Source organism: Eucyclogobius newberryi, unplaced genomic scaffold (assembly GCF_026437365.1).
Source record: "Eucyclogobius newberryi isolate DKJ021-1_F unplaced genomic scaffold, fEucNew1.0.hap1 SCAF_21, whole genome shotgun sequence".
NCBI classification, from domain to species: Eukaryota; Metazoa; Chordata; class Actinopteri; order Gobiiformes; family Gobiidae; genus Eucyclogobius; species Eucyclogobius newberryi.
The window spans coordinates 7,507,506-7,519,949 of record NW_027315846.1 but is presented as its reverse complement, the minus strand read 5'-3'; the positions used below and the strand labels follow the sequence as shown (position 1 = coordinate 7,519,949).

The 12,444-nt window shown below is 39.9% G+C and overlaps 1 protein-coding gene and 1 long non-coding RNA gene across 2 annotated transcripts; both read left to right on the top strand.

The window, feature by feature from the left end:
• The first annotated feature begins 2,805 nt into the window (after positions 1-2,805).
• Positions 2,806-3,340, top strand: LOC140371015 (uncharacterized). Its single transcript, XR_011928421.1, has 2 exons — positions 2,806-2,893; positions 3,053-3,340. It is a non-coding gene; the product is annotated as an uncharacterized lncRNA (long non-coding RNA).
• Positions 3,341-6,468: 3,128 nt separating this feature from the next.
• LOC140370387 (uncharacterized) lies at positions 6,469-9,000 on the top strand. The gene is made up of 11 exons (XM_072457521.1): positions 6,469-6,535; positions 6,613-6,718; positions 6,784-6,874; positions 6,983-7,093; positions 7,263-7,362; positions 7,644-7,730; positions 7,832-7,913; positions 8,054-8,183; positions 8,264-8,374; positions 8,463-8,553; positions 8,713-9,000. The coding sequence occupies exons 1-11, from the start codon at positions 6,501-6,503 to the stop codon at positions 8,798-8,800; spliced, it is 1,032 nt and encodes a 343-aa protein (XP_072313622.1). The 5' UTR covers positions 6,469-6,500; the 3' UTR covers positions 8,801-9,000.
• Positions 9,001-12,444: the final 3,444 nt, after the last annotated feature.

The following is a 12,444-nucleotide window of genomic DNA, read 5'->3' as shown; positions in this document are numbered from 1 at the left end:
ATCATTTCTTGCACTGCTCACCATATAATTCAGTCTGCTTTTTCTGCTATTTGAGTCATTTGTGCATTAAACATACACAATGTCTTCTACATGCTATAAGGGGTCAAATCTGTAGAAAGTTATTGTTGAAATGTATCACTCTATGAATAAACATCATCATTTCATGAATTGTCTTAAACGTAAAATAAAAACATAAAAGTATGAAACACAAATCATAACTGAGATGAAGCAAGAACTGTTGGGGAAAAAAGTACACCCTTCTCATACTAGAAGAGAAGCTTATGCAAAATATAATAAAGAAAGTCCTTCTTTATTATATTTTTGTTTTAAATTGATTTGTTTGGAGAAGACAACCTTCTGTCTGCTTTTGTCGAAGGAACAGTGTTATACCATGGTTAAAGGACACTGTACACAAACTTTACTTTTTGGAGCTTTTAAGAATTTTGTCGGAACTTTGTCAGAATGTGTTGTGAGATTGGCAATGGAAATACACAAAACAAAGATAGAGCCACCTCCCCTTTTTGTGTGAGGTTTGCATGTTCTTCCGGCTCCTGTATATAAAGTTGTCTTATTCCATTTGATAGTGAAATGAGGTGCCTGTAAGGCTGTAACTCTGATTGTGTGTGTGTAACTCTTGATCATGCCCGCACATCTATACACAACACTTTTGCATCAGTTCTGCCCTTCTCTATTCATGCATGTGTAACTATCTGTGCGTAACATAATGTGTCCGTGTGTAGTTCAACCTGAGCTTGTGTGATGTGATTCCTGTGTCTAAAATGATCATGTTTTATGAACAGATGAACTGTCTTAGTCCTATAAACACAGCTCAGGCTCACACACACAAACATTTTTCAATCTAAGTTTAGTCTGTCAGGCTTAATAGAGGACTGGTTGTGTATTATCAACAGAGATAGGTATATTGCAGGTTTGAGCTTCCAAATGTGTATTTAGTTGTAAGAATGAACACGTATTGAATTGTATGTTAACCACCTTTGATTTCCGTCTCGCCTTTAATCTGTGAACTTTAAATCATCTGGACAAACCACATTTTTGGAGATGTTAGTTTGGTGTTAATACATTCTTCATCTCCTTTTCTTATGAATCATTTCACCTTGAGTCAACATATAACAATAAAGGGAGTGCTCACCAGCACTTCTTAAAAAACACTGTGTGACTTGAGGTCTTAAAGTTATTCAAGGGTTATTCATTTTCCAAAAAGACATTCAACTATAGAACACACTTTTGTCAAAATATCTTTTTATAGAAGGGCTAAATTGTAGATTTTGTAGAGGGTTTGTAAAAGTACTTTTGACATTTTTGTAGTGAGGCGTTGATGCTTAAAAACATTAGGTACATTTATATTGACCCAAAAAACCTGAAAACTATAACAATTAGATCTGATTTTGTGGGTGTGTTTATAGCACAAAATGAATCTGATCATCAAAAACACTTGCTGACAGGTTATTGATGGCGTTTCAAAGTTACTATTTGGAAGACCACATCTTTTGAAGAAAATCCTCCTCCAGACTTCTGGCCCCATCCTACCTCAAAGATGCTACAGTACCATATCATCCAAACAGAGGTCTTCACTCGTGCTGGCCTTCTGATGGTCCCAAGAGTCTCTAAAAGCAGAGTAGGAGGGAGAGCGTTTAGCTCCCAAGCTCCTGTGTTATGGAATCAGCTCCTGTCCATGTTAAAGAGGCCGACACAGTCTCTTCATTTAAGTCCAGGCTTAAAACATTCCTCTTTGAAATCTCTTATGGTCAGGCCAGTTAGGAACAGAAATATAAACCTACAGTTTCAGCTACGCTGTCCTAGGAGCAACTATGCTGGGGAAGTATGGCAGCATGAGCACTATCCTCTGCTAAAGACTACTTTTCCTATAAACTATATTTAATATTTTAGTCCATATGTGTTTGTTCTTTGCTGTTCACATATTATGTTTCTCCTTCCACTCCTCGGGGAGTGGTTCTGTTTCAGACACTACTGATACTAACCTGTGGATCCAGATGCTCCTCAACTGGAGGAATGCTCTCTACTCCAGATGAACGGCTCGTCATCAGCCTGCATGAAACTAGATTAAACTCATGATTCACTCCAAAATCTTCAGCTAACTCACTTCATATCTAGTGATTTGGTTTTTGCTATAGTCCTATAAAAATCTTTTCAATCGAAATAAATTATTAATCAACTAATAAAAATGTTTGTCAACTAAGACACCATCGACTAATTAATTTACTAAACGATTAAAATACACTACTTTTTCCGGACAATAGTCTTTGAGATCCTTTTAGACCTTTTCCGTCTGCTCTCTGCGAGCCATCTTCAGGACATTGATCCTGGTGGTGAAGTGTCGCTCTAGAAACCTTGTCAAAGGATTAAACAAACAACAACATTAACTTAGTTTGAATAAAACAATTGTTGCCCTAATGAAGTCTGCGTAAATTCAGCCTGGAAGACCTAACTCCATCCATCTACGTCAAGGCCTCCATGGAAGGACCCCTCTCCCCAGCGCCATCATCGCACTCAAGCGGGCGCCCGCCTGTCCGTCTGTGAGAGTCAGATCCCTCACTTCACCATGGACTCGCCCAGGTTTCTGCGCTTATCCCAAAGAGGTTATGCAGTTTTTCCTGGCCAAAGAAGGAGGGTGAAAGGTCAGGGGGCGTCTGTACCATGGCCCCCGCACCTGCTCCTCATCCCCAATCAATCAGGTGAGTCAATTCAAGTTTTGTTAATAGACATACACCGCTGAAAGCTCCAAACAATTGTCTTACTGCATTTTTTGTTGTGTACTTACAGACGTCAAAACTGTGGTCTACCTGTCAGACAAAAATGCTGATCGTGATTATACAAAAAAGGCCAAGAAAATACTCAGATGTATCAAACCTGAGTAAGTCTCTAAGTAAATGGCAATGTACCAGTTCATTCAGTCAAATCCAAACACAAGTTATAATTGTTATTCTGTTGTTGAGTCATTCTATTACTACAAAACGGTGCAGAAAAGCCTTTTACAGATTGATTAAGCTGCACTTACATATTTTCCAAACAGGCCTCATCTCTCTGAAGAGAAGACTTTGGAGATGTATTTGGAGAACATCTACTTCCTACTGCTCAATGGAGAAACCAACCCTGAGTGAATTTATTTTTGTGACATTTACCAAAGATTGTCTTTGATGATGAAAGTTAAATCTGTCTGATCATTTCTTGCACTGCTCACTATATAATTCAGTCTGCTTTTTCTGCTATTTGAGTCATTTGTGCATTAAACATACACAATGTCTTCTACATGCTATAAGGGGTCAAATCTGTAGAAAGTTATTGTTGAAATGTATCACTCTATGAATAAACATCATCATTTCATGAATTGTCTTAAACGTAAAATAAAAACATAAAAGTATGAAACACAAATCATAACTGAGATGAAGCAAGAACTGTTGGGGAAAAAAGTACACCCTTCTCATACTAGAAGAGAAGCTTATGCAAAATATAATAAAGAAAGTCCTTCTTTATTATATTTTTGTTTTAAATTGATTTGTTTGGAGAAGACAACCTTCTGTCTGCTTTTGTCGAAGGAACAGTGTTATACCATGGTTAAAGGACACTGTACACAAACTTTACTTTTTGGAGCTTTTAAGAATTTTGTCGGAACTTTGTCAGAATGTGTTGTGAGATTGGCAATGGAAATACACAAAACAAAGATAGAGCCACCTCCCCTTTTTGTGTGAGGTTTGCATGTTCTTCCGGCTCCTGTATATAAAGTTGTCTTATTCCATTTGATAGTGAAATGAGGTGCCTGTAAGACTGTAACTCTGATTGTGTGTGTGTAACTCTTGATCATGCCCGCACATCTATACACAACACTTTTGCATCAGTTCTGCCCTTCTCTATTCATGCATGTGTAACTATCAGTGCGTAACATAATGTGTCCGTGTGTAGTTCAACCTGAGCTTGTGTGATGTGATTCCTGTGTCTAAAATGATCATGTTTTATGAACAGATGAACTGTCTTAGTCCTATAAACACAGCTCAGGCTCACACACACAAACATTTTTCAATCTAAGTTTAGTCTGTCAGGCTTAATAGAGGACTGGTTGTGTATTATCAACAGAGATAGGTATATTGCAGGTTTGAGCTTCCAAATGTGTATTTAGTTGTAAGAATGAACACGTATTGAATTGTATGTTAACCACCTTTGATTTCCGTCTCGCCTTTAATCTGTGAACTTTAAATCATCTGGACAAACCACATTTTTGGAGATGTTAGTTTGGTGTTAATACATTCTTCATCTCCTTTTCTTATGAATCATTTCACCTTGAGTCAACATATAACAATAAAGGGAGTGCTCACCAGCACTTCTTAAAAAACACTGTGTGACTTGAGGTCTTAAAGTTATTCAAGGGTTATTCATTTTCCAAAAAGACATTCAACTATAGAACACACTTTTGTCAAAATATCTTTTTATAGAAGGGCTAAATTGTAGATTTTGTAGAGGGTTTGTAAAAGTACTTTTGACATTTTTGTAGTGAGGCGTTGATGCTTAAAAACATTAGGTACATTTATATTGACCCAAAAAACCTGAAAACTATAACAATTAGATCTGATTTTGTGGGTGTGTTTATAGCACAAAATGAATCTGATCATCAAAAACACTTGCTGACAGGTTATTGATGGCGTTTCAAAGTTACTATTTGGAAGACCACATCTTTTGAAGAAAATCCTCCTCCAGACTTCTGGCCCCATCCTACCTCAAAGATGCTACAGTACCATATCATCCAAACAGAGGTCTTCACTCGTGCTGGCCTTCTGATGGTCCCAAGAGTCTCTAAAAGCAGAGTAGGAGGGAGAGCGTTTAGCTCCCAAGCTCCTGTGTTATGGAATCAGCTCCTGTCCATGTTAAAGAGGCCGACACAGTCTCTTCATTTAAGTCCAGGCTTAAAACATTCCTCTTTGAAATCTCTTATGGTCAGGCCAGTTAGGAACAGAAATATAAACCTACAGTTTCAGCTACGCTGTCCTAGGAGCAACTATGCTGGGGAAGTATGGCAGCATGAGCACTATCCTCTGCTAAAGACTACTTTTCCTATAAACTATATTTAATATTTTAGTCCATATGTGTTTGTTCTTTGCTGTTCACATATTATGTTTCTCCTTCCACTCCTCGGGGAGTGGTTCTGTTTCAGACACTACTGATACTAACCTGTGGATCCAGATGCTCCTCAACTGGAGGAATGCTCTCTACTCCAGATGAACGGCTCGTCATCAGCCTGCATGAAACTAGATTAAACTCATGATTCACTCCAAAATCTTCAGCTAACTCACTTCATATCTAGTGATTTGGTTTTTGCTATAGTCCTATAAAAATCTTTTCAATCGAAATAAATTATTAATCAACTAATAAAAATGTTTGTCAACTAAGACACCATCGACTAATTAATTTACTAAACGATTAAAATACACTACTTTTTCCGGACAATAGTCTTTGAGATCCTTTTAGACCTTTTCCGTCTGCTCTCTGCGAGCCATCTTCAGGACATTGATCCTGGTGGTGAAGTGTCGCTCTAGAAACCTTGTCAAAGGATTAAACAAACAACAACATTAACTTAGTTTGAATAAAACAATTGTTGCCCTAATGAAGCCTGCGTAAATTCAGCCTGGAAGACCTAACTCCATCCATCTACGTCAAGGCCTCCATGGAAGGACCCCTCTCCCCAGCGCCATCATCGCACTCAAGCGGGCGCCCGCCTGTCCGTCTGTGAGAGTCAGATCCCTCACTTCACCATGGACTCGCCCAGGTTTCTGCGCTTATCCCAAAGAGGTTATGCAGTTTTTCCTGGCCAAAGAAGGAGGGTGAAAGGTCAGGGGGCGTCTGTACCATGGCCCTCGCACCTGCTCCTCATCCCCAGTCAACGCTCTCAGTGACTCCTCCCTGCTCCCAATCAGCACCAGGCGGTCGCATTTAAGGCCTCGGGGAGATGGCTCGGCCGCTCAAACCGTACTGCGACCCACCACCTCCCCAGCCCCTCCTCTGCATTCCCCTCATCCTCTACCTTCTCTTCACATCTACCACCACCAGTCTCCAGGCTCCGGGGGGAGACATCTAATACAAATAGATCATGGAGTGCCCATGATTGCAACGTCTTTCGCCGGGGTCTGAGCGCCAAATAACCCACGAATAAAGCTTGCTAAACAGTCCATTCTCGTGGTCTCTTTGTCTCTCCAGGGTGAAATAGTTTAGAATTTTCGTATTGCATGTCTAATTTTTGTATGATTATGGATTTTCTTTTCCCCTTTATGCTGGTTTATGCAGGAGCAATTAAAGTTGTATTATTCTATTTCTTAAAAAAAAAAAAAGGATTTACATGCCTCCTCACCTGTAAGTACGTCATGAGGACTGCACAGGTATCCTTTGACGTAATAAGAGGCGGATCTACTGTTGCTAAGCAGTATTAAAGAGCATGTTCCTGGTGTGGAGCGGCACTTGTTGTGGTAACAAACAAAATGCCGACTGAAGCTGTGGCCAGTGGAAGCAGCAGGTATTTATTTTACTTTTATTGTGTTCAATAAGACAGGATGTAATATCATTTTATATTTAAAGTTGTGAACTTTTCAGCGATGAGAACGAAGCAAAGCCTTTAAAGGATTTCCTGAGTGACTATGACTGTTTCATGGCCTTAGCTCTGCTGACAGCTCAGAGAAGCTCAGTCCCTGACAACAAGGTGTGTTTTATTTGAACTAAAATATTGCATCTAAAAAAAATCAAATAATAATGGTGTCTTTGTAGGTGGGCGCCTGTATAGTGAAGGACAATAAAGTCATTGCAGTCGGCTACAACAAGGTGCTCAACGATGATGATAAGGAAAAGTATCCTTGTGGTGAGACATCGAGACTCTTCGATGAACATAAAGACAATTCATAATATTACTTCTAGTTTGAGTTCCTTAAACTGTATTTGAATGTGGTCCATGTCCTCTGTCTCCCAGAATGCCATGCTGAGATCGATGCCATTATGAACTGTGCAGATGTGAAAGGCTGCACCATGTTTGTGACTCAGTTTCCCTGCAACGAGTGTGTCAAGCTCATCGTCCAGGCAGGTGGGTCAACTAGAGCTGACAATCGCACATTCAAATACAAGAATAATTATAGAGCAAATGTGACTGGTGATTTTTTAAATAATTGGTTAATGATTTATTACATTTTAACGCTGGGCATTTGGCGCCATTTTATAAACCCTGAAGTATTTCCTATTTACTGTGTTTCCAGGTGTTGAGAGTGTTGTCTATCTGTCTGATGATCCTGATGCAAAACCACTGGAGGCAGAAGCTGCAAAGAAAATGCTCAAAGAATTACCAGAAAAGTACCAGTAAGTTAGAAAACTCTAACATTTACTGTATATAAAACTTAAGTTTTCAGTATATTTACTCTCCTTGTTTGTTCGTTGTGATATCGAGTGCTTGGTCCTGCATTTCTGTGACTATTGCGGGGGAACAGTCAGCTATAATAATAATGTCTTTGATTTCTAACTGGACAGTTATTATTATGCAAATAACTTAGTCAAATGGCATACATTACCATACTTTAATTTAGTCATGTTTTCTACATATTATGTACTTTTAAAATGTTTAATCTTTTTGAGTCACACAGGAAGTACAAGCCCAAAAGCAAAGAGTTTCTTACCAAATTTGCAAAAGAAAATATGCCACCGCCAAACAAGAAACAGAGACAGAACAGGTACACAGTGGTGTTACTGCCTAAATGTATAACGAAATCTATAATTTGTATGGTGTTTATTTGTTTATGCAGTTTTATGTTATACTCACATTTTCCTGCAGCCCATTGAACATTGCGTTGTCAGACTATTTCATGGCTGTGGCTCTGCTGACGGCAAAGAGAAGCAGAGATCCCAGATCACAGGTAACATAGTACTCCAGGTCACCCTTCAAAACAAGGTCTCGACGAGCTTCTCACATGGTTAAAAACACTGCACTTTGCTCTATTGTTTTTGCAATTGCATGTGGACAAGACAACTGTGAGTTACTCTTGTTCAACTGTAGGTCGGGGCCTGTATTGTGAAGGACGACAAAGTGATTGCCGTTGGTCACAATCAGATGCCTAAAGGTGAAGATGATGGTGAGAAGTATACATGGGACCATTATCCAGACCATGATAATAAACATTTATACGGTATGTTTCAAAAATGGACAAATTAATAGGAAATAAAAAACACTGCACTGTTACATCTTTTCTACATTTGATGGTTTTAGTGTGCCATGCTGAGCTTAATGCCATTGTAAACAGCACTGATTTAAAAGGCTGCACTGTCTACGTGACTCTTTTCCCCTGTGATAAATGCGCCACACTTTTCATCTGGGCAGGTGAGTCAATTCAAGTTTTGTTAATAGACATACACCGCTGAAAGGTCCAAACAATTCTCTTACTGCATTTTTTGTTATGTACTTACAGACGTCAAAACTGTGGTCTACCTGTCAGACAAAAATGCTGATCGTCCTTATACAAAAAAGGCCAAGAAAATACTCAGATGTATCAAACCTGAGTAAGTCTCTAAGTAAATGGCAATGTACCAGGTCATTCAGTAACATCCAAACACAAGTTATAATTGTTATTCTGTTGTTGAGTCATTCTATTACTACAAAACGGTGCAGAAAAGCCTTTTACAGATTGATTAAGCTGCACTTACATATTTTCCAAACAGGCCTCATCTCTCTGAAGAGAAGACTTTGGAGATGTATTTGGAGAACATCTACTTCCTACTGCTCAATGGAGAAACCAACCCTGAGTGAATTTATTTTTGTGACATTTACCAAAGATTGTCTTTGATGATGAAAGTTAAATCTGTCTGATCATTTCTTGCACTGCTCACTATATAATTCAGTCTGCTTTTTCTGCTATTTGAGTCATTTGTGCATTAAACATACACAATGTCTTCTACATGCTATAAGGGGTCAAATCTGTAGAAAGTTATTGTTGAAATGTATCACTCTATGAATAAACATCATCATTTCTGATGAAGCAAGAACTATTTGCATGTTTGCTGTTTGCATTAAGTTTGCATGTTCTTCCAGCTCCTGTATGTACAATGGTTTTGTGTGGATGTTCCATTCCATTTGATAATGAAATGAGGTAAGGAAATGAATTCAAGCTGTGGCTGAAACTATTGTAAGACGCTGGACACAGTAAAACTTTAAAGGGCCAGAGTCAGGGCCAGATTAAGGATGTGGGAGGCTGAGGCTATTAGACTTGGAGGCCCATATCAGAGTTTTAAATTATAGATCTATTTTGCAATTACATCTGTAATTCAAGACAGGCCTGTAACTCTGATTGTGTGTGTGTAACTCTTGATCATGCCCGCACATCTATACACAACACTTTTGCATCAGTTCTGCCCTTCTCTATTCATGCATGTGTAACTATCAGTGCGTAACATAATGTGTCCGTGTGTAGTTCAACCTGAGCTTGTGTGATGTGATTCCTGTGTCTAAAATGATCATGTTTTATGAACAGATGAACTGTCTTAGTCCTATAAACACAGCTCAGGCTCACACACACAAACATTTTTCAATCTAAGTTTAGTCTGTCAGGCTTAATGGAGGGCTGATTGTGTATTATCAACAGAGTTAGCTGGTAACACGTTAGAGTACTCAAATTACGTTTTTAGAGTAATGAGAAATGTAACTTTTTAGTTTTGTTCATCCATGTAATCTAGTACTGGTTACTTTTTCAAATCAGTAAAGCGTTAGTTTTGGATAAGTCTCATGAGGTTCAGGGCGAGTGAGGCACCGACTCTTTCAGAGTTAGATTTACAAACGTGAATGAACCCAAAAGAGCTCATTAAACAGGTCGTTCTGGACCAAAAAGAGGAGAAGCTGCAGGAGACTTGCATTCCTCACCGTTTGTGTGCTATACAGTCCCACTAGATCCGCCCTTAGTCTCACAAAGTGAAAAAACCTTGTATATTTTGACTGCAGTTTTGTGACATCAAAATGTTGTGCAATCCACTAAAATTTAAACCAAGGAAAACTCGCTCACCAAAATGATCAAACCTGACTTTAATCTGATCACTGATGTTATCAAAAATGTTCAAGAACCATTGCCACCGTTCATCTCTGACTGACATAACTCATCCCAATACAAACTAGACTGAGCAATCTATAAGTTTAAAAAGTTTAAACATGAAGTAAATCATTTTCAGTGCAAGCGGGAGTGGATCCAGGGAACTCTTAAACCCCAGGCCGTGTCTTTAACCACTAGGCTAAATGTAATGTGATTGGAGCAAGTGTTTTCCGCTCGTCTGAAGCAACCTTTTCAACTCCGGTGTAGGTCTTCCTTTAGTTATAACCTCTTGCTTTGATTGAAAATCAAATCCCAAATTGTGATAGGACACATTTTCACTGCGTATCAACTGACCGGCAGCATGTAGAGGTTTGTGAACATAAGGGGTCCCAGGATTGACCCTTGCGGCACCCCACAGGTCAGGGGCATGTGGTCTGAGACACAGTTAACAATTTTAACCAAGTAATTCACGCGTAATGTGCGCTCATTTCTCCAAACCGTTTGGGGCGCGCCAAGGGGGGCCCCCCAAACGCTCGTGCCCCCCACATTTTGAGAAGCTCGTACGGCCATTCATTTATTATTGGTTAACGGTTTTGCATAATACGATAGAAGAAACTTAAACTTTGGCCAGCACTTAGGACATGTTGCTTTGTACAGGCCATGTGATCCTTTGCGAATAAAAATACAAACAGACCCGTTATTGTTTTGTTGTCTAAAGTAAGTCACGTTGGTCACGGCTTCAATGCGGTCGGTGACAGATGACCACCGCACGTTCCGTAAGCCTCGGTATTCACAAACGGCACTATTTCCCACGTGCGTCGCTGCGCTCCGTGGAAACCGGCGGGCCGCTACGCAAACTGCGCAGCCGTTTGTGCGCAGCGGAGGCCCAGGTGAAAGGAAGTGGTCCCACCGTGGAGCAGCAGCAGTGAGGCAAAAACGGGACAGCTTCAAGCGAACGGCGGGGACCATTCACCCCCCCATCACCCGGGACGATCAATTAAACTGCCCGCGTAAGTTAAGGCCTCAGATGGACGCAAACGGTGCGACTTTGGGTGATTTATTGAGCATGTGTCGGCCTAGCGTGCTAGTTAGCTCCGATGCTAGTTGACGTGATGGTGCGTGGTGGCTCGCTCCATTACGCGCCGCGAATTTCAACTAAATCCTCGGTTATTCGCCGCGCGTTTCTCGATCACGCAATAAAGAACACGTGTACTCGCGTCTAAATGTTTGCTTTCGGTTGTCGGTGTTCGATGGAAGCGATTAAACGCATAAAGCGCGTTGATTTTGGTGTAACGTTAGCTGTCTATGCTAGCTCTTGCATGATAGACGTCTGACTTACAGAGGGTTGTAATGCGATCAGTTCACATTGGGATCGCCAGTATTTGCTCATATTAACACGGTATTAAGCCACTTATTTTACAGACATTGCAAACTAAGTCAATCCATTGATATCTGTTGTGATTCTGGTATAATTATTAGTCTTAGGCCAAGCACTGAGCACTTCACATTGCAAAGAAAAAGCACACGTTCAGTTGTTGAATGGACTTGAAAGATAATAACAGCAAAAACACCACAAGATTTGCAGTTTTTGTTAATCGTAGCTCGCGTAGATAATCAATTAATCAATCAACCTTTATTTATAGAGCCCTTTACAACGTTTAAAGTGACCAAAGTCGTGCTTCACAATAAAAGTCACGCCAATACTAGGTAAAAACAAACCGTACAAAATAAAGTGTCACTACATTACAGAGTGTTAAAAGCCAGTCGGAATAAATGTGATATTATACTACAATAATACATGAACTGGTTACATTAATACGTTTTAAGCCTGGATTTAAAAAAAAGGTTAAAAGTCTGTGATGGGTGCTCTGACACTCTGAAAGCCAAGATACACCCAAAACGTATTGATGTATTTGCTTGTAAAACTATAATATGACCCTGCTTTCTATGCATAGCACTGTTTTAATAAAATGTCGACAACATAAAGGTAGGACTCTTTCTAAATAAGTGGGATGTGAAATGGCTATGCAGGACAACAAACAGAGGTACAGGAGGTTAACTGTGGACATGGACAGGATATTTCCCCAAAATATGCGGCAATGGATCAATATTTGTCTCTACCTGGCCTTTCTACTGCTTACAGTCACTCATTGCGTTCCCATCTACACCGGTGGTTGGATCTGTGGACATTTCCCAGGCCGTCCCTGTCTGAGGTCAACTCGATAAGTTATCAGATGCTGTGTCTGGCAGGAACGCACTTATTGACGCCAGAGCAGCTCTTTAGCGTCTTCAACTAGACCGGTCACGATATTTGACACGTTTTTGAGGCGCGATACTGCAAGAACATCGCAGTAGTATGAACACGGTAACCTGA

Excerpts from the sequence above, each read along its gene's own strand:
- LOC140370387 (XM_072457521.1), top strand. The coding sequence starts at position 6,501 with ATGCCGACTGAAGCTGTGGCCAGTGGAAGCAGCAG. Across the intron at positions 8,184-8,263 it reads TGATAATAAACATTTATACG|TGTGCCATGCTGAGCTTAAT; the intron begins GTATGTTTCAAA and ends TGATGGTTTTAG. Across the intron at positions 8,554-8,712 it reads CTCAGATGTATCAAACCTGA|GCCTCATCTCTCTGAAGAGA; the intron begins GTAAGTCTCTAA and ends TTTTCCAAACAG.